The sequence below is a fragment of the Anopheles ziemanni genome, chromosome 3, assembly GCF_943734765.1.
Source record: "Anopheles ziemanni chromosome 3, idAnoZiCoDA_A2_x.2, whole genome shotgun sequence".
NCBI classification, from domain to species: Eukaryota; Metazoa; Arthropoda; class Insecta; order Diptera; family Culicidae; genus Anopheles; species Anopheles ziemanni.
In genome coordinates, this window is record NC_080706.1 from 11,693,190 (window position 1) to 11,713,042 (window position 19,853).

The 19,853-nt window shown below is 45.0% G+C and overlaps 6 protein-coding genes across 6 annotated transcripts; 3 read left to right on the forward strand and 3 right to left on the reverse strand.

Moving 5' to 3' along the window:
* Window positions 1-207: 207 nt before the first annotated feature.
* Window positions 208-1,108, reverse strand: LOC131289453 (THO complex subunit 7 homolog). Its single transcript, XM_058318720.1, has 3 exons — window positions 1,099-1,108; window positions 902-1,022; window positions 208-841 (listed from the first exon to the last, which is right to left on the reverse strand). The coding sequence occupies exons 1-3, from the start codon at window positions 1,106-1,108 to the stop codon at window positions 256-258; spliced, it is 717 nt and encodes a 238-aa protein (XP_058174703.1). The 3' UTR covers window positions 208-255.
* Window positions 1,109-2,937: 1,829 nt separating this feature from the next.
* On the forward strand, window positions 2,938-13,754 carry LOC131287830 (cytosol aminopeptidase-like). Its single transcript, XM_058316915.1, has 5 exons — window positions 2,938-3,073; window positions 3,356-3,471; window positions 12,123-12,509; window positions 12,583-13,107; window positions 13,197-13,754. Exons 1-5 carry the CDS (start codon window positions 2,990-2,992, stop codon window positions 13,618-13,620), a joined length of 1,536 nt encoding a protein of 511 aa, XP_058172898.1. The 5' UTR covers window positions 2,938-2,989; the 3' UTR covers window positions 13,621-13,754.
* On the forward strand, window positions 7,379-10,190 carry LOC131287829 (uncharacterized). The gene has a single exon (XM_058316913.1). It carries the CDS (start codon window positions 7,429-7,431, stop codon window positions 9,970-9,972), a length of 2,544 nt encoding a protein of 847 aa, XP_058172896.1. The 5' UTR covers window positions 7,379-7,428; the 3' UTR covers window positions 9,973-10,190.
* Window positions 13,755-14,507: 753 nt separating the features above from the next.
* Window positions 14,508-16,420, forward strand: LOC131284067 (centriolar coiled-coil protein of 110 kDa). Its single transcript, XM_058312921.1, has 2 exons — window positions 14,508-14,567; window positions 14,650-16,420. The coding sequence occupies exons 1-2, from the start codon at window positions 14,508-14,510 to the stop codon at window positions 16,345-16,347; spliced, it is 1,758 nt and encodes a 585-aa protein (XP_058168904.1). The 3' UTR covers window positions 16,348-16,420.
* Window positions 16,421-16,429: 9 nt separating this feature from the next.
* LOC131289707 (mediator of RNA polymerase II transcription subunit 28) lies at window positions 16,430-18,438 on the reverse strand. The gene is made up of 4 exons (XM_058319007.1): window positions 18,271-18,438; window positions 17,806-18,204; window positions 17,502-17,742; window positions 16,430-17,401 (listed from the first exon to the last, which is right to left on the reverse strand). Exons 1-4 carry the CDS (start codon window positions 18,328-18,330, stop codon window positions 17,370-17,372), a joined length of 732 nt encoding a protein of 243 aa, XP_058174990.1. The 5' UTR covers window positions 18,331-18,438; the 3' UTR covers window positions 16,430-17,369.
* Window positions 18,439-18,908: 470 nt separating this feature from the next.
* On the reverse strand, window positions 18,909-19,668 carry LOC131289708 (alpha-ketoglutarate-dependent dioxygenase alkB homolog 6). The gene is made up of 2 exons (XM_058319008.1): window positions 19,639-19,668; window positions 18,909-19,556 (listed from the first exon to the last, which is right to left on the reverse strand). The coding sequence occupies exons 1-2, from the start codon at window positions 19,666-19,668 to the stop codon at window positions 18,909-18,911; spliced, it is 678 nt and encodes a 225-aa protein (XP_058174991.1).
* Between the last annotated feature and the right edge of the window lie 185 nt (window positions 19,669-19,853).

Genomic DNA, 19,853 nt, shown 5'->3' on the forward strand with positions numbered 1-19,853 from the left:
GAAATAATCCTTCTTAACTACTGTTTGATTAATACCAACACAACATCGCTGGTTACAATGATTTGCATTAGTTCATCTGTCATCAGTTCAACCGTCACTGTTGAATAATATTTTTAAGCGATATCATTGACCTTTTTCTAGTGTATTCAATGATCTCTAAGCACTTCGTTTTCTTTCATAAATCATTGTTCAACGGTATAAGGTTGTATGAATTCTTATATTTTATAAAATCCAAGATACGTTCGAAAGCACAGTTCACGTAAGTTTTTCCGGCGACGAAAGTATCACTTCATCATTATCCGAGCTTGCCCCATCGTCTTCCTCCTCTTGTAGCATTGGCTCATCGCAGATCATTTTCTCGTCCATAGCGTTCTCCCCAACATCTGTCACCTCCTCATCACACGAAGCGGAATTCGTAACCGACATCGATGGGTCTAATTTGTTCTGCAGTTCAACGATCGAGCGCATCAACACGGTAAAGTCCTTCTTTTTAGATCCCAGTTTTCTTTCCAAATCCGCCTTGCTTTCCTTCAACTGGTCCATCTCCTGCTTCAAAGATTCTAGCTCTTGCATGGTCTTCTTCCGATCAGGCTGTTGGTTGATAATCTTCGCCAGGACATCATACTCCATACGGTTCTTTCGGATCTTTTTCGCCAGCACCAGGTTCTGCTTACTCTGGACAATTTGAGCTTTGGCCGTTTCGATGTTCTGCTCAATGGCCTCCGAGATGGCGGCGTAGTTTTTCAGCTCCTGCTGCATAACGTTGGCATAGAAGTCGGACTTTTTCATGTCGAATTCGCACTGCGCTAGCTGGGCGAGCAATCGATCGTAGACCGTTTGACTAAGTAAATAGAAATATTGGTTGAAACATGCCCGTTTATATATTATAGAGATGTTCTACCTGTTCTCGGGAGCATCATTTGAATTGCACCATTTAATGAATGTTTTCAACAAGTCGTTTAAGCGTCTATCATCACCGGTACCATCCCCATCGATCTGCAGCCGGCGTTTGATAACTTCTTCTGCACAAGGAGAAAAGGGAAAAGTATAACACAATTGTTAATTTTTTGAGTTCCACTCGAGCGGTTGGTCTATTACCGTCAGACATTCTGCGAAATAATTAAATTTAAAGCTGAAAACTGCAAACAAGCCCGATCAATCTTTTTCGAAGCGAACAACCTTTAACTTAACTTTGTTTTGATTGAAATTGTCAAATTTATTGTTTGGGGTTTTTTATCCCTTCAGTAGCGTATTCAAACCAATCTACATTTGTTCGGTTTTTTTTTTTCAATTTATACCTATTTCTGTATAGCTGGTTTCATCTAAATTTTGTAAAATTTTCCTTGCCCATTTCTGAGGATAATTCATTATTAATAAGATATGCATTAGATATTATACGTTATTCCAAAACAAATCAACTCACTAGGCACACGAGACACATTTGAACAATGTGGCATGTGGTTATATTACCGAGTTGAATTCTTCAACTCGTCGCACAATCGGAACACCACACTAGTGATGGGGAAACTGAATACCTACAGGGATTCGAATCTATCGATTCAAATCCATTCTGAGATCCGGATCACCGAATCCGAATCCCAATCCGTCATATCATACATGCTCATCTAATGCCGATTTTTCATATGATGTGTTTAATTCAATGAATGATTTACATAAGAATATCAATATAGTTGACATTATTCTTCTAATAGTATTCAAACAACACGAACAATTTAGTCCTTTTTGGGAATATGCAGACTAACTGATTTACCCGAGTTCATTCCAAGAAGAGTAGCATTTATTATGTTTCAAAAACAATTATGACAGCGTTATCATTCAAATTGAGTCCATCGTGGGTCACTGAAATAGTGAAGCGAGTCCTGGTACCAAGGTATTTGGGAGAAAGGGTAGTAGTTAGGACTCACACTCCTAATGCCGGTGAGCCAAGACTTCCCGGCTATCTGTCTGGAAACGCCCGAAATTCGTTGTTTTGCAAAGGAGTACAATGGTACACAAGGATGCCGAGAGAGATTAAACAAGCGTGAAATCTTAGGGAGTTCAAACGCCTATGAGCCGTATACATAAAGCGGGTAGTCTGACGCTGTGCTTGCAATGTATTTAGTAAATGTTGTAGTTTTTTAGCCCGTAGTATTGCATTTGTCAACATGGTCTTCGATTATGATGATGCTGAGTAAAAAAATGAACAGGGACTTTTTATTTTTATTATCTTATTTAATTTAATAGAATGAATGAATCTACATAGTTTTGAGACACTCGCACGTAAATGAGGACAATTGGTGGTAATGGCTGTACGAAAAGAACTAATAGTATCTACACATCTCGCTGTAGTTGGGTCCCTTTCTGTTCTTGATAGTGGCACCACATTATCAACCAATGGTAATTGGCGGGGGAACTACAAACAGAGCAGAAATATCTTCTTACACTCCAGAAAGTGGTGCCTCGTTAACCTTGGGGGACTCGGCGATTTACCTTTCGAGGTGATTACTCGGGGCCGTGGTATGGAAGAAACGAGATCAGGTCCCGTAAGTAGTACTGGTGGGTTTCACCACACTATCAATCATGGATAGCTGGCGGTGTTAACCAAAACTGTGCGAAAATAACTCTCGTTTGGTGATTTATATTTACATAATATCGTAAGATTCTTTCGTCCCTCTCAAACCTACGTAGGAGTAAGCGGTGGGACTTATCATCATCATCATACAGCAAAACTTGCAAATCGCGCAAAAAACTCAATCTATGTCCATTCGACATTCTACCCAGCGTTCGATTTGAGTAAACTTAAATCAATTACATTGTTTCTAGACTCGTTATGTGACTAATTCGACTCAAATCATTGTGAGTCGATACAAACGAATCTTTAGAATCAGTCTAGGGATCGAATCTTCGAATCTTCCGAGTCCCAATTCTGCCAACACTACACCACACTTCAACACATGAATAGTTATCTGGAACTTATCATGTAATTATAATGGCAGTTTTCCGTACGTTTCAGTTCCCTCGAGGCAATTATTCGCTTCTGTTGAGACGCTCCTACGGATCAATGTCGAGTAAAGTATGTATGGTTTGTGCGACTGTATCATTTCCGTCCTCGAGCGTGTTAAGTGGCAATCATCGAACGCTCCCGGCAGATTTTCGTAGAAAGCTAAGCTAACCTTCTTCCCTTTCCGCTTCCCTTTCGGTGCTGTGCGATTGTGTGCGCTTTTCCCGCTGCTGGTTACGCCTGCTGCTTCGTTCCGGCGCTCCCGGTATGACCACCGATTCGACGCTCCGTTGCCACGGTCACCGATGGGGGTGGTTTCGCCGCTCGTTCTCTGTACATGCATTGCTACGATAGCAAGGACTAGTTTTGGGTGTTTACTCATCGGAAGGAAAGGATGACGTGAAGTTTACGCCATACGCTCAGAAGTACAATGAATCAACAGCTGGAAAGTTGCTCGAGCAGATTAATATGTAAGTATTGTGCATATATTTTTCCCTCTTTTCCGGAACTGCTCACGGGTGGCGATTCAAAAGTAGCGGTCCTTGTTTCCTATTCTGTCTATTTTCCACTATGCTTACTCAATCACCATTTGTAATTCCAATTCCATTGTTTAAATCGCTATCTGGATCACATTTTCGAGACACATCTCACTGCATTTTGTTTCCATGGCATTTGTGTTTGACGCAATAACATTGTTTATCCCAAGATCGTACATAACATATTAGAAACTGAGAGAATGTGTTATCGCATTCGGTTATCTATTTTCATTCCTTCCATAAAGATGAGCAGAAAACAGGGTCTTTACTTCAAACAATGCACTTATACGGTTATTAATCCTACCCTATCCAGGGTTTTCCATTCAGAATGAGTCCCTGTTTCTAATGGCCTCAAAGGGATTCGACTGGGGTATGATACAAACAATATTGTTTAACGTGTTTAAACTCAATGGTTAGTCGGGTGCAGTCTAATGTATTCCTCAAACCCATATACTTCGTTTCGTTCAAACCCGTTCTTCCTATTACCCAAGTGAAACATTTTCGAATCGCATCTACTGCATTACGGACATTATTGGTCCGATGCAGCTAAAGTCACGGTGTCGTTCGCATCGGATAGCGCTTCAATATTCCCCACGGTGTAGTTGGAAAAGAATGCTGCATCTACCCAAAAGTATGCACCTCATGGTACGTTGGATGCTGATGGTCGTAACGAACGCCATATCTAATCTCGTCAGCATTATTTGTCTTTCCGCTCACCTGCAAGCGATAAGACTGTTCTTGACTCGATGAGTTACATTAACGACACACTTGAACCACTGAAGGTATTTGGCATTGAAGCAACCTGGTCAACACGGCAACAGCTACAATGTGTACCACCGCTTATCGGTCGCAGTCAGACATGAACCAGGGATTATTTGATCCACCAAATCCCGGTGGTTCACAATATCCTTTGGAGATCCGGTGGAATAAATATTCATTTGTTATTGCCAATCAAATCGGTTACACGCAGGCTAGGAGGTAACGAAGGATTAAAACCGGCACGAGGTTTTGGTAAATTGTTTCCGATGTCGGCCGGACTGAAATCTCTGTCATTCAAAAATCACGAAAACTTGACGAGCGCCACACCGGAGCTGCCCGTTTTGGCGCCCGTCAAAGGAGTTTCTAGGGGGTGCGTTGAGGGTGGCGCGGCACATTGCATATCGATCGTGAAGCGCATATGCCGACGCCGGGGTTGGACCTAAAAATAGTTTGGTAACCTCCACCCTTCCTCCCGAAAACAATGGGTTTGCCCTCCTTATTGTCACCCGTTGTCACCTCTAGACCCGCCAACCCGTTATCATATGCGGTGCCGTGCGCGAGTATGCGCTACTAACAAATAAACCAGCTGTGTCACGAAATCGGTCGGCTCGCTGCAATCGGGGGCCACTATCAGCTGGTATTAGTAACGCGAAAAGTGAGCGAGGTCACGAAAGAATCGCTTTTTGGTATTTTTCAACAATATCGTTCGCGAATTGCCGTCGTCTGAGTATAGAGTTTTCTTCGGTTTTTTACGTCTTCTTCCTGCTGGTTTTATGACAATGCATCCTCGCCAGCGCCGTGACCTCTTGAGGCTATTTAAGAAAAGTCACAGTTGAAGGACGGTTCGTGATTCGATGAACAATCAAGTACAGTTTCTACAAAGTCGAAAAACATTTTTTTTCCATTATTTCTCTTCAGGCGATTCTATCATTGTAACGTCTATTAGCTTCTTTTTATTTATTTAGTTTTTTCTTTATCGGACGGCAACGGGTAACGACTTTGTGTTTGTGGCATGAATAATAAATTATGATAAACATAATGTCCAACCACAAAACCACATGAGCCATAACGGACGACAGATCGATTTTACATCTGCATTGTTTATGCTTTTTTTATAAACCAATGCAGAATGCAGCATATCGGGACATAACTATCGGGGCATAACTATTTGGACTGCAGTGAAATACAATTTAAAAACACCCCAAGAAACAGCGGTGCAGCCTTTTAAGCTCATTCTGTGTCCAGTTGGATATACACGTGTTGATAACATCTGCACACCTGGCCAAAAAAGAGGAACGCACAGAAAGGGATAGATGACGATTCATTTATAATCTACTTGACCTCCTTAGCCTTAATATCCTGGCTAGCAAAGGGTGAAGGTTTCGGTCGCAACATACCTCCAAGTTTGGGTTTTTGGTAGTGTGCCATTTAGGAGAGTGTCGCCAGCCTGTAGGCGAAGGTGAAATGATCATCATACCTCTGGCAAGGTGCTTTTATTTTCCTTTGCGGTACATTTGTGTTATGATCAAATGTATGAACGTTCTGCCTTTGCCTTGCTTTGAATCTGCCGTCCCGAATGCCGGCTCGGCTTATCGGAAAATGAATATACGATTATTCTCTCGTTGCCGTATCGTACTGTTTTCGTCCTTTCCGTTGTGCTTATGTTTTTCTGTAGCTTTATATTTGCTTGCACTCGCATCTCTTATAGGTATCTTCGATTGACATCTTGCAGATTAATTTTCGATGAATTAAAGAAGGAATAAATATGCCATACCGAAGCTATGAAGAGGGGCAATATGTTTCTTCATTAAATTATGTATGTGAATGATGATGTTTAAAAACAAATGAAATATAAAAGCTATATGTGTAAGTAGTTTGGTTGCATTAGTGTGATACGCTATGTTTGCGAGACGTCGCATTACATTCTTAAATTGCTACAAAGGACAGTTTTTGACCGAACCGGCTTTTATTGCTATGCCTAAACTTAGTGAACTATATTTTCTTACCTGAATGGCACAACAACCACTACCGGTGGTCTTGGTCTTCGGATACATGATATCTTGTGATTATTGTGGCGGGTGGTTTGTAACGTAACTGTGGAAATTGGAACGAAATCGCGAAAATAGACGCTACCTGAGCTTTGCACTTCCATCTTTTTTATTTTCTTTCTTTATCAGCCTTTTGTTTCTCCTATTCCTTTCCCAATCACTGACTTTCATCAGAAAAGAAGATCGTTCGGAGATTTGCCGAGTACATTTGTCGTTCTTTTACCTGTTGGTTTTTTTTTTTTTGAAAATGATCAGATTGAATTATCCGACAAATTCCGTCTTATTTTTTAGCATTTTATCTTTATAAAGTCTACCACAAAAAACAATGTTTACTGAATTACTACAAAAACACTCCCGATTGCTCCATCTCTTGTCCATCCGAGATCTTCACTTCCATCCTACGTAGTTCCCAGCATAATTCCAATTTCTTTACAATTAAACTGAAAAAAAAACAAAATTAAACGGTTAACAACTGCATAGCTCAACTTCCGTATTTTCGCATTGTGTTTTCGTTTCAGATCCACTGTTATGTTCTAAGCCTTCCCTAAGCCAATGCGTACACAATAGTGCATGAGAAGACAAAGTTAAAGAAACGTGCATCGAATAAGCTAACGCAAAAGCTGAAACTAGTTTTGTTTATCCAAAAAGTTCATAGAGCACGGTACACACTGTAGCTGCCAAATCGGCAAGAGCTCCAAAAATCTTTCGACCGTTGAAAGTACTGGCACGTTTTCGTGTTCAGTTAAACGTTGCAAATATCTCTATATTTTTGGAGAGAGAAATTTTCTCGTGAAACAATTCGAGCCTAAACCTACCAACGTCCCACGAGCCAGGTCGTGGTTGTTCCTGGATTAGACAGCGACAAAGTTGCCTAGTGATTCGTTGTCAGGGCGATCAAGGACTACTTCTCCATTAACGACTGGAGTGTGCTAACGTTGTTTTGAAGTTTCGTTTGCCAACTTCCGCCATCAAGCGCGAAGTCCTCACCAACCAATTCGGTAACAGTTCGTTCGTTCAGGTGTGAATCAGGAACAACGGTTAATGGCAATAGCGATACCGGAGACCGATTGAAGTCGAAAGCCTGATGACTGGTCGCCGGCAAGGCCATCCCGATGCGCAGTCTTCGTCCACGTCCAGTGGCGTAACATCATCGAACACCGGCGGTTTGTTCGTCAGTGCCAGTGTCAGTGATCCGGGAATAGTAATGTCATCGGGGGGTGGCAGCAGTAGTGGAATGGGCGGTGGTGGAGGCGTGGGCGGCAGCGGTAGTAGCAGCAATAGTAGCAGCAAGAAGCGGCTCGCCACCCTGAACGGTATCCCAGCCAGCGTGGACGACAAGACGACCGACTTCCTCTGTCCGATCTGCTTCGAAATCATCAACGAGGCTCACATCACGCGCTGTGGGCACACGTTCTGCCATCAATGCATCGCTCGGTCGATCGACGTCGCGAAAAAGTGCCCCAAGTGCAACTATCCGCTCGCGTCCCACGAGCACATTGTGCCGAACTTCTTGCTCAACGAGCTCATCACGAAGCACCGCCTCAAGGGAGGTGGCGTTGGTGGTGGACTCCTGTATCGGCACAAGGCTTCCCTGCCCGGCGAAAGCTCACCCCAGTGGCACTCGGGTGGTGGTGGTGGCGACGCGACCGCAGGCGGTGAAGGCGACACATTGAAGCACTTTCTGGCGACGGAGTCGAAGAAGCTGTCCCTCTCGGACGTGAACGTGATGCTGGAGATACTGACGCAGCGCAAGATGCTGCTGGAGGCGGAATCGTGTGCCGCCCAGAACCGGCTGCTGCACGAGTTTCTCAAGCACCTGCTGAAGCAGAAAGAGCAGCAGCAGCTGCAGATCGCGAACGAGATCGCCCTCATCCGCGCCGACCTGCTGGACGTGGAGAAGGTGCTAAAGGAGGTGCAGAGCAGCTGCCCAACGGTGGCCGAGGTAGAGCAGAGCGTGCGAGACGAAAAGGACGAGAACGTGGTCGCGATCAAGCGTGAGATCATCCAGATCATCGACACGATCGACAATATTACGGTACCGTCGAACCGGTCGCTCGTCGACGACACGTGCTCGAACGTGTCGGAGGCGTACGAGGGGTTCAACATGCACCCACGAGGTGGCCATGGTCAAGCCGGTGATGTCGGTGTTGCCGGGGGCTCAGGCTCAGTCGGGTCCCATTCGTCCTCGTCGTCCTCCTTTCTGGCGCGCAAGCAGCGCATGTACCAGCACTTTGAGGACTTCGTAGAGTGCTACTTCGCGGCACGGACTGAGGATCTGTACTTCGGCAAGGATCGCTCGATCAGCTCCGACTCGCTGGTCGGAGAACGAACCACCGCTAGCAGCACCAGCATCGGTACGGCGGACACGGGCGGTGGAGTTTCTGTTGGCGGAGGCGGTGGCGGCACGAGCAGTAGCAGAACACCGGTTGGATCGACCACGGGGGCCGGACCTGGGGTACCTATCTCGAACGCAACAAGCCGATCGACGCTCGACAGCACACGATCGAGCGGACGCTCGTCGCTGGACACATTCCGGGAGAGTCTCATCAAGTTCTCGAAGTACAGTGCATTGCGGCCGCTAGCCACACTCAACTACTCGAACGACTCGAACTACGCGTCGACGATCGTGTCCAGTATCGAGTTCGACAAGGACAGCGAATATTTCGCGATTGCAGGTGTTACGAAGCGCATCAAGATATTCGACTACTACACTGCTATTCGGGATGCGGCCGTTGATATCAACTACCCGATCAACGAGATGACCTGCAACAGCAAGATCTCGTGCGTTATCTGGAACAGCTACTTCAAGCAGGTGCTGGCATCGAGCGACTACGAAGGCATCGTCACGATCTGGGACGTTCAGACGCGCACCCGTACGAAAACGTTCGAGGAACACGACAAGCGCTGCTGGTGCGTAGACTTCAACGAGGTGGACACGCGCCTGCTCGCTTCCGGCTCGGACGATGCGCGTGTCAAACTGTGGTCACTCAATGTCGATCACTCGGTTGCAACGATCGAGGCACGGGCGAACGTGTGCTGCGTAAAATTTAATCCGAAAAGCTCCTGCCATCTCGCGTTCGGTACGGCCGACCATGGGGTCAATTACTACGATCTGCGCAACCTGAAGCAGCCACTGTGCCAGTTCAAAGGCCACCGGAAGGCAGTGTCGTACGTGAAGTTTCTCAACACGGACGAACTGGTGTCGGCCAGCACGGACGGCCAGCTGAAGCTGTGGAACACCAACTCACCGCCGTTCTGTCTGCGCTCCTTTACCGGGCACATTAATGAGAAAAACTTTGCCGGTCTCGCAACGAACAGCGACTACTTAGCGTGCGGCAGTGAGGACAACTCGCTGTGTGTTTATTATAAGGGTCTGTCAAAGCAGCTGTTTAACCTGAAGTTTTCTAGCAACAGCAGTACAAGTGGCGCAACAGGCAGCAGCACCAGTGGTGGCACCGGTAGCGGAGGGACCGGTAGTGGTCGAGGACGGGGCCTGTCCTCGTCGGACATGGAGCGCAGTAGTGGCGAGGGAAATGAGTTCGTTTCAGCGGTGTGTTGGCGAAAGCAGAGCAATATCATTATCGCTGGAAACAGTGAGGGAGTTATAAAGATACTCGAAATAGTGTAGTTACGGAAAGAGTAAATTCTAAAACCTGATAAGTTAAGCTCTCACTATCCAGCCGGTGTGCATAGATGTTATAGAATGAATGTATCACATTCGCTCGAGGTTAAGCTGAACTCAAATGAATGTGCTAGGGTCGACATTAACATTAATTACATTTCTTTGCCCCAGTAGAGGATTTAGTTTAAGTATAGTTAGTGCTAGTGCTGAGAGACAAAGAGAAGAACCATATACAACTCTGAAATGTTAAGGTTGTGCATGCCTCTATCTTCGACCCGAGAAAGAATTCCACCAAGTATGTATAGCAGTTTAAACAATCCAATCAATTTAATTCGTTAGTTAAAATTATCATTTTTTTAGAGCAGAACAAAATTACAGAATGCTTCATCTGTGCCCATCCGATAAGTTTGTTCACTTATAAGAACAGCCTGTTCAAAAAAAGCGTGACGGAGCGGAAAAAAAGAAACGTTTTTATTTCTCAATACTATTTTCAATTGCATCTATGAATTATAATGAGAAGCGCAAAAGGAATATGAAATGCTTACGTCTACTCATCTGTTTTTAGGTACAATAAAGAGCTATGGTTACACCTTGTTGAGAATATAACTCCTCACATGATCGCTGATCATCAAACTAAATTAGCATGCATTTCTGACAGGCAGAGCTTCTAGGCGATAACCCCATGTGAAGTGAAAGGCTTACTAGGCTTTTTCCCTTTGTGCACGTTGTTGGTGGACTCCCCGTCTAGGGAGTAGTGTCCGGTCTCGATTGGGATCGAACCCACGCCGCCTCGGCGCTCATGTGCCCAATTTCTAACCTGCGTAACTGCTCGGCTGTTGTGGACCCCCTATAACAATACGTTAAGATAATTAAAGTTACTGCCAAAATCAAACCCCAGGAAAGACGTCAGAGATGAATAGTGCGATAGCGCATATTTGCTACAATTCAGACTAAAGAATAGAGACGTTTTCTGGTTTTTCCGCAGATCACGCCTTTATTAAACAGCCTGTAAGGCAATTGCATTAAAGGACTGTTGCTCATCCTTTATAAAGGATCAATTTAGTGGACACGATGTACGCTGCACTGAAGTTGTGTGAATTTAATACTTAGTCAAGCTGAGAGATATGTGGCAGCCTAGTAATATTTTTTCAGGCTCGAAGCTGGAATAAGAGTGCAAGAGGGCGCCATGAGCCCCTAGGTCAATTATGAATTACCTATTGCCAACCATGAATGATGGTATGGTTCATAACTAGAGTGGGAACACGACGGAAAACGCAACGCAATATATAACATAACTACCGACAAATAAGACCGCCCCTATGGTGTGCATGTGCAGCATTAGTTAACATTCGTTTTGTAAGCAACAAGTCGAGAACCTGTCGTTCGTATGTATAGATAACGGTCTACGTGACCGTTGGAGTAGAGTAGATTTTTAAGATTCTTTAACAACTCCAGTAGCTGTGTTTCGTTGTTGGTTAGTTTTTTTTTTAGTCCGTTTATTCGTGGTAACTGTTAATCTTGATGTTGTTTTGTCCAATTTTTTGCTCTCAAAATAGCTCCCCCATCCCGTTGGATGGGACAAACAAAACTTTCGTACATAAATATGGATCGAGCTGTAAAATTTGGTTTACCGTCTCTTTCTTAAATTGTGATGGAAATGATAAGAAAAGCATGGGCATATATTTAACGTTTCAATGGCAGCACACGTTGTGGTTTTTATTTTTATGTTGTTACCTAATGGAGTCCATTTATCCCGGGGAGAGCAAAGATTTTACGCAAAGAACGGTAGCAGTTAGTGGCGTTCGGAACAAAAGGACTTATAACAAAATAGGTGAAACGAATGGCACGCAGAACTGGTTCGTTAAAAGTGTATCGCTGAGATTGGAACTCTATTAACATGTTTCGTCCAACAATGCAGAAAAAAATTAAGTCACTGAATATGCAGTGCCCGTGATTCCTTCCTTATGAAAATTACAAAAAAAAACCAATAAAGAACCAGTTCATTTTCTTTTCCTACGATAAGCAACCATGTGTCCCTTTGTGGTGTGAAGTATCTGAGCGTGGTAAAAGGTCGTCAACCCATCGAATGTGAATAGAACTTTTCAATTACTTTTCCACGATTATCATTTCTCCCTCTCCCTTTCTCTCTTCCGTAGCTGCGGTCCGATCAAAGCAGGCCAAACGCGCGTCTTCTGGGACCTGGGTAAATACCCGGCGGTTGCCGTTGCCGGTCTAGGCGATGCCAGCAAATGGGACGAGCTGGACGAGATCGATGGAGCGAAGGAAAATGTTCGCGTGGCAACGGCCGCCGCCGTGCGCGCCCTTTCGTCGAACAAGATCGGCCAAATCGTGGTAGAAGACATGGAGCGCCATGCGCAGCAAGCAGCTGAAGGTGCTACCCTGGCTAACTACAAGTTCCAGGTGTTCAAGAGCAAGGAAAAACAGACTCCACTGCCGGCGGTACACTTTGCCGACGACGCCACCGGGAAGGATGACTGGGAGCGTGGTGTTATCATTGCCGAGGCGCAAAATTGGGCCCGTTTGTGAGTATAGAGTACGCAAGTTCAGTGTAGTTGGGCATCTGTTTAACCGCTTACTTACGCTCATCCGCCACAGGCTAATGGAAACCCCGGCCAACCACATGACGCCGGCGATTTTCGCCGCAAACGTCAGCGAACGGTTGAGTGCGGCCGGCGTCGAGGTGCTCGTTCACGACGAAGCCTGGGCCAAGGAGAAGAAGATGGGTTCGTTCCTGTCGGTCACGAACGGATCGGCCGAACCGGCCCGCTTTCTCGAGCTTACCTATCGAGGCTCGCCGGACGATCGGTGCGTGGCGCTGGTCGGCAAGGGCATCACTTTCGACTCCGGTGGTATCAGCCTGAAACCGTCGGCCAACATGGATCAGATGCGCGCCGATATGGGTGGGGCGGCCAACGTTGTATCGACCATCTTAGCGCTGGCCCAACTGAAGGCACCGGTGCACGTGAAGGGTTTTGTGCCGCTGTGTGAAAATATGCCAAGCGGAACGGCAACCAAACCGGGAGACGTGGTGTTTGCCATGAATGGCAAAAGCATCTGCGTGGACAACACCGATGCCGAAGGTCGGCTGGTGCTAGCCGATGCACTTTGCTACGCGTCTAGGTAAGACTCTCTCTCTCATTCTCTTTCTCGTTTTGCTTAACGAACAACACAAATTGATTCCGCAAGGATCGTGCTTTAATTTTTTACAGCTTCAATCCAAAGTTCATCCTAGACATTGCAACGCTCACCGGTGCGATCAAGGTGGCCCTGGGCGATTGCGTTTCGGGCGTGTTCTCCAACAGCAACGCGTTGTGGAACGTGATCCACGAGGCCGGCTCCCAGACGGGTGACCGCGTGTGGCGTATGCCATTGTTTAAGCACTACAGCGAGCAGATGTGCGACCATAACGGGTACGATTTGAACAATCTTGGCAAAGGAAAGGGCGGTGGCTCCTGCACGGCGGCCGCGTTTCTGCGCGAGTTCGTACCGAAGGGCACCCCCTGGTTGCACGTGGACATTGCCGGCGTGATGGGCGACTGCAGCGACCAAAGCTACACGGGTGCGAAGGGTATGACCGGACGCCCGATGCGTACACTTGTCGAGTTCGTTACCAAGGCAAGCAAAACCGTCTAAGCTACACCTATCCTCCTGATCGGAATACCGGCGTACAAACAACTTCCGTAGGGAACCGCGGAGCCATAGTGCCAGTAAACAATCGGATCCAGTTTTATTACATTTTTTTTGCGCTTGCATTGCACTATTCCTGTCACTTTTTGAGTGCTTGCGTTCAGTTGAGGTTTTTTTTGCGTTTAGGTTTCGAAATATAAAAAAAAAACATCACGTTCGGCATTTACATTGCATTGTAGGTGAAGAAACCAGTGCGTACAGCATGCGAAATGGAACCGTACAAGCGGAAGTATTTACTGCCTCAATGCTATATTTGTTATTACGTTAAACATACAAGCATTGTGGCCTTTTTTCTATTTGTTAATACGGTTGTTGGTAAATAAATAGTAAAGCATATAGTAAAATGAGTTGTACTGACTTTTATTTCTAAGTGATTCTTGTGATGACTAATTAAAAGAATAATTGTTCGTTTATACTGATCATAAAACGTTTTGGTAACTTGATGACTGATGATCTTCTAATATCATGGTAATACATTTATTTTAAAGTCTTAGCCCGTTTTTTAGTAGTTGTCTACATTTATAAAAATGTTCAAACAGATTAATTAGAGCATAGGAATAATACAACGATTTAGATCCGATTATTTTTTCTGTAGACAGTTGAATTTGATTTGTGTTCTTTTTTCCTTTCACTTTTTGTGTATTTCTTTTCGCGCCATTCGCAGTACTGAAGCGTCCGTTGATGACACAGTCAAATGCCGCTGTTTATTATGTTTACAACATTACCAAGGAAACGTGTGCCTTTCCGCATAGTGGCCTCTGCATGATAACCGTAGCTGAAAAGCTAAAAGTTTTTCAATTTGTTTCTCAAATTTATTTTCATTCCCTACTATTATGGCGAAAAGTTTTGTGTCCGTGTTCAAGCTGGACGGCGTTCCTATCCTGCCTCCGGTGGTAAGTAATACGCGCGGCAGTACTTACTACCGGTTTGGCGAATGATTCTAATCAAGTTTATCGATTATCACGCTTGCCACAGATGAACGATGATGTGCGTGCGATGGTGGCCATTTACCGGCAGAAGGCGATCGAAATTGAAAAGCGGTTACGAGAACGAAAACAGGATTCTACAGAAAGCGTAGCAGAGAAGTGCATAGAAAGCTGGAAACAATCTAGTGATCCTGTTGTAGAAGCTTCGAAAATGACCCAAACATTTCCGGCGATCGAGGCTGCAGCCGACTCGGAGAATCGATCGTCGATTGAAAAATCTTTCTCACTTGAAACAACTAGTGCTAGCTCAAAAAACACAACGATTGAATATGAAGAACTCCCCGATTCCTCAGTCAGTTTGCAAAGGGAATTGTCAAGAACTCTGACACCAGCAAAACAGACATCCGTTTGCCATGTACACAGTCCTGTAGGCATTACTTCTGCAGCACCACATCATGTTCCTAAAGAATCGATCAGTAAGGAGATGGCGCACGAAGCTGTAGAGTCTCAAATGGCTAAAATGGGCACCCTACTACCTACAATGACATCAAAAACCGACCTACCATCATGGCAAACATCCACCAGAACGGTGACTCCTACGTCAGACGAATCTTTACCATGGCTTCCGCTCGTACGATCGAACACATACAATTTGGAAAAACCGACCATTGATTTACAAAGCTTGCCACCACCGAATCATTCTACTCCGGTTGATCCGAACAAGAATATTTCAGGAATATCATTAACACGTTCCGTGTCTCAACCAGCACCGCCAAAACCGAAAGCACATATAGGAAATGAGACAGTTAACATGAGAAAAAAAGAAACTGCCCTGGCTTTGAACAATAATCTAACCTCGGACAAACAAAAGGCCACGGTACCATCATCCTGTGGAAAAGTACGTTCGAAAAGAATCTCAAGCGCTCGTACGGTCAGCAACTGTTCGGCGGATTCCGCCAATGATCGATCATTTGAAAGTGTTGCCAATGTTCTGACCTCTCATGAGCAACGGATGGTGGAGCTGTTACGCCGGCAGGAGGAGGAACGGTTGCTGCTGGAGAAAAGTTTCCGTGCGAAGACACAGGAATTGGTCGCGCTTTGTGCGAAATCGTTGACCACGGAGGTCCCCGATTCTAACGTTCCGTTGGCAAAGACACCTGAGTTTGATCCAGCTTCTAGTGTCAGCCAGCTATCGCTTTGCGATGTATCGTACGATTCGTGTACGGATACGGATGATGCCGCGTACCAAACGTGCCATGCTAACGGGACTTCGGAAGAGAATGTTGCCGACATAGAAAACATATTGAACAACTCTTTGGCGAAGCCTTTTAGTGATCGTGCGTTCGTTGGAGCAAAAGCTAATCCTTGTGATGTAAATCGAACGAAGGATGTTAACGGAAACGAACAGATCGCACTGTTACCACAGCGAATGTACCAGCTGCAGCAACATCGGGCAGCAACGATCATCAATGCTCACGTTCGGGGCTTCTTGACACGCAGGCTGCTTCAGACGGAAGAAGTTCAGACCATCAAGCAGACGATCATTGACATTCTGTGTTTCATCATGCAGTCACGCTCGCGGGGACCCAGTGCAACCGATGGCTCCGTACGACGAAGTGCCGGTAAACATATTACCTTCTGTCTGGACAGGCTTCATGACATTTTTGTCAATTATTCGCCAGCCCAGCGCATACAGATGATCAGGCGCGATCGTTATTTGAAAAACAAAACTGTGGGGCCTAAATGATTAAAACTTTACTAAAGAAAATATTTCTTGTGGAATGCCTGTTCATATAGAATAATAAAGAAGATTATGAGTTTTGAATATATTTTTTTATTCTGGTATTTCTCTTCAACCGCACGTACTTAATTTAGAAGCAGTCAAATTCTGGATCTAGCTTTTATTCGCAGCACATTCCTAACAATCTAGATGATTTAAAAAAAATTCCATCGGACGGACCGGAATGAAAGAGTGCCTTGCCTGGAAAAAGGGGAAACGTTAACGAAGGCATCCCGAAGAAATGATGTCCTTTGATGCTGACGGCAAAGTGTACAATCCGCCCGAATGGGATAAGGTTGACGAGAAAGCGAGCACACATTTTACATACGATGATCTATGCTTCAGGCATCGTTTCAACTGAATATGTTATCGTTGTTTCGTAGACAATTTGCTATACATGTTTTACATTTAAAAAGGTAGAAATAGAAACTCCGTCTCAATAGCGCAACGCACTGCGGGTGCGCCAGAGGACGGCTCGCGATGTTCTTTTGACATCGTCTTTACACTCTCGAGGGACGGGGGAGCGGTGGAGATAACAAATAGACGTTGCATGCGTGTGTTCATGTAGATTGCAAAAGTGTGCCAAAAGGGATGGTTTGTTTAAATTTCTTTTCATCGCTGCGCAGGATGTAGATGCTTAATAATGTTTTTCAAATGTGTGGGTCGGACCTAAGGAGGCTTAGGTAAGTATTGTTCAGGAACCATCGTTTGCTGCGTATGCTGCACTTAAACTTTCTTTTTGTTTCAACTCCTTTGCTAACAGTAGTTTTGTCGCTAACGGTCTAGCTATGCCGTCGGCCTTAACCATACAACAACATAAGAGAAAAAGGTATGCAGCGCATGGAGGCAGGTGGAAACGCCAGTTGCACACGTTTCCACCGAGCGTGCCAGCCTCAGGTTAGTGGGCCACTGTGAAACTCTGCCACGTTGCCACGGCCACGACCTCTTCCTCGACCACGACCTCTACCGCGTCCCCTGCCCCGCCCGCGTCACCTTCGACCATCTCCCATTCCCACTAGATCTGAAAGATGATAAAAAAAAAACATATGGTTAGCCATAACAACTGTTCGCGTTCTCTCGCGCTATAGCTACAGAAGGACCGATCCGGACAGGTGGCTCACCTATATTGCTGGCCGTTTTCTCCAAGTACGCTAACGGCCCTTGAAGATTAGGCCCGGCTCCTTGGAACCCGGAACCGGCAACAGCCTGCCCGACATTTCGTGGGATGCCACCTTGCTGGAATAGCTGCGGATTGCCAACACCCATGGGCAAGGACTGTTGCATTTGCTGTTGCATTTGTTGCTGCTGCACCTGCATTTGCTGCATCTGTTGTTGTTGATGCTGGCTCTGCATCTGTGGAACCTGTAAAGAGTTTTATTGATTGTAGGCATTCGCATTTTTATGATGCTTTAGTGATCACCTTACCTGCATTGGCATGTTCATTCCACCACTGGTTAGTAAACCCGCCGGTGCGCCCGGTGCACCCCCAGCCAAGTTTCCACGCATATCGGGAGGCATCGATTGAATCGGTTTGTTAAAGTTCTGCTGATCCGAGAGTAACTGCTTCCACGTTTCAATTTTCTCATAGTGCTTGCGAATGAGCTCGTCCTTACGCCCGATTTCCTGCTTTAGGTCGAAATTTTCTTCCTTCAGCAGCAGGTCTGGTTTGAGCGCTGATAGTAGGAAGCGTTTTTGTAGGAAAAAGGCCTCCATCTGCCGAGCTAGATCGATGAACTTGAGCGTTGTTTGATCCACTTCCACTTTTATTTCATCCTTGTCGATGCCGGTTGCCGATTCCTCTTTCGTCAGTGCATGAATGCACGACTGCATGAGCAATGTAAGCCATTGATGTTAGTTATCGTATTGCGGTATTGTCCTTCAACAACTTACCTGAAAAGCCTCCTCCAATTCGTCCACCAGATTCCCACTAACGTTAGATGACGAAGCCATCTTGGTATAGGATTTAGAGAATACCGTTGAAGCAACTTGTATCTATTATCGATTTCTCGAAGATTGCCGACGAACAGGCCTCCGAGATCGACCAAGTTTACCTAATGTTTACACATTGATTTGTAGAACCGACCAAAAAAGTGTTGGCAAAATCGGGATCGGAAGATTCGAAGATTCGATCCCTTGACGGATTCTACAGGATTGGATCCCATTTGATGGACTCGCCTCAGATTGGGTTATCAGTATTTATTTAATTGAGATTAAGATTAGGATAAACGATTTCATGACCGGCATTGATTGGTTTGTATCGTCTCGCTACTATTTGTTTGATTGGGATTCGGATTTGGGGAATCAAGTCCCTGGTAGGGATAACCGATTTAAACCGGTTGAAGAGGCACACCGACGACTCCGTGTCACGTATACACCTTGGTATATGAGACAATTTAGTTTATCACGCGCTCCATGTATTTCCGGCACAAACGAAGAAAATCGGTGGAAATAGGGAGTATTCTTTTGTCGATAGACTGATATCATTTATTTTGAAGCAATAACGAAATTAGTCAAATAAAACAAAAAACTTAAAATATTTTTATTTTCATTTTAGTCGTTTTAGGGACATGCCGAATCGTCAAGGATATTCTCGTTCCTCGAAGTAATACATCATTCAACTTCGCTTTGCAGAGTAGAGAAAGGTTTGTGATTGTAGAATCGACCACGTCCTGCTCTAGTTCCTTAATCGAATGAAAGTATGTGTGGTACATATCGTCTTTAACAACCAACAGGCTGCGGGGTTCGAGTAACATTTTAGCTACACTTTCTCGAACAAGGGATGTGTTGTCAGCAGGTCCCGTTTCAAGTTGCCTGTCGTATTCTAAAACCGTGTGCGATCCACATGATATCGTTGCTATGACGGGATAAAACAGGGGCCCATCGAGATGGGGCATGATGCCTTGGCCCGGCAAATACTCGTTCACGAGAACATGATTTGCGTTTATTCCTTGATCAAACACGTTCAACTGATTGATGCGCTGAACGTATTGAGTGAGCCAAACCGGCATATCTTCCGCAATCATGCCTTTCGGATGTGGGATACCGCCATAGTTAATCAATCGTCTATTGGATAACTGCGTCCAGCGTGGTTTGGGTGTTTTAGAGATAGATTGCAGGATAGAAGCCTCGTCTTCTTCTGATATGAAATTTGGCACATAGTAAACACTCGCTGGGCACTGAAATGAAATAAAATGAGTATTGAATGTAGATTGTAGCTTACGAGTGTATGCGGTTTGTGTACGATCTTTGATGACCCACATTTGGCACTTCATGTTCTTTCCAATTCATTTTATTTCACTATTCCCTCTACAACTTCTATTGATCAAACGATTGACGATCTTGAAGTAATCTCTATCGCAAACTTTGATCTTCAAATTAATTTGTAGCAGCAATGATTAGTCGAAAACAAACAATCACAGCACTTATGCTGTCAGCTGGTTCGTATGTCAACCAAAACTTACAGATTTTCTCAA

Excerpts from the sequence above, each read along its gene's own strand:
- LOC131287829 (XM_058316913.1), top strand. The coding sequence starts at position 7,429 with ATGACTGGTCGCCGGCAAGGCCATCCCGATGCGCAGTCTTCGTCCACG.
- LOC131287830 (XM_058316915.1), top strand. The coding sequence starts at position 2,990 with ATGGCAGTTTTCCGTACGTTTCAGTTCCCTCGAGGCAATTATTCGCTT. Across the intron at positions 12,510-12,582 it reads GCGCAAAATTGGGCCCGTTT|GCTAATGGAAACCCCGGCCA; the intron begins GTGAGTATAGAG and ends CATCCGCCACAG. Across the intron at positions 13,108-13,196 it reads GCACTTTGCTACGCGTCTAG|CTTCAATCCAAAGTTCATCC; the intron begins GTAAGACTCTCT and ends AATTTTTTACAG.
- LOC131289453 (XM_058318720.1), bottom strand. Across the intron at positions 842-901 it reads AATGATGCTCCCGAGAACAG|TCAAACGGTCTACGATCGAT; the intron begins GTAGAACATCTC and ends CTATTTACTTAG.
- LOC131284067 (XM_058312921.1), top strand. The coding sequence starts at position 14,508 with ATGGCGAAAAGTTTTGTGTCCGTGTTCAAGCTGGACGGCGTTCCTATC. Across the intron at positions 14,568-14,649 it reads TTCCTATCCTGCCTCCGGTG|ATGAACGATGATGTGCGTGC; the intron begins GTAAGTAATACG and ends CGCTTGCCACAG.
- LOC131289707 (XM_058319007.1), bottom strand. The coding sequence starts at position 18,330 with ATGGCTTCGTCATCTAACGTTAGTGGGAATCTGGTGGACGAATTGGAG. Across the intron at positions 17,743-17,805 it reads GAATGAACATGCCAATGCAG|GTTCCACAGATGCAGAGCCA; the intron begins GTAAGGTGATCA and ends AACTCTTTACAG. Across the intron at positions 17,402-17,501 it reads GAAAACGGCCAGCAATATAG|ATCTAGTGGGAATGGGAGAT; the intron begins GTGAGCCACCTG and ends ATCATCTTTCAG.
- LOC131289708 (XM_058319008.1), bottom strand. The coding sequence starts at position 19,668 with ATGAATTGGAAAGAACATGAAGTGCCAAAT. Across the intron at positions 19,557-19,638 it reads AAGAACATGAAGTGCCAAAT|TGCCCAGCGAGTGTTTACTA; the intron begins GTGGGTCATCAA and ends ATTTCATTTCAG.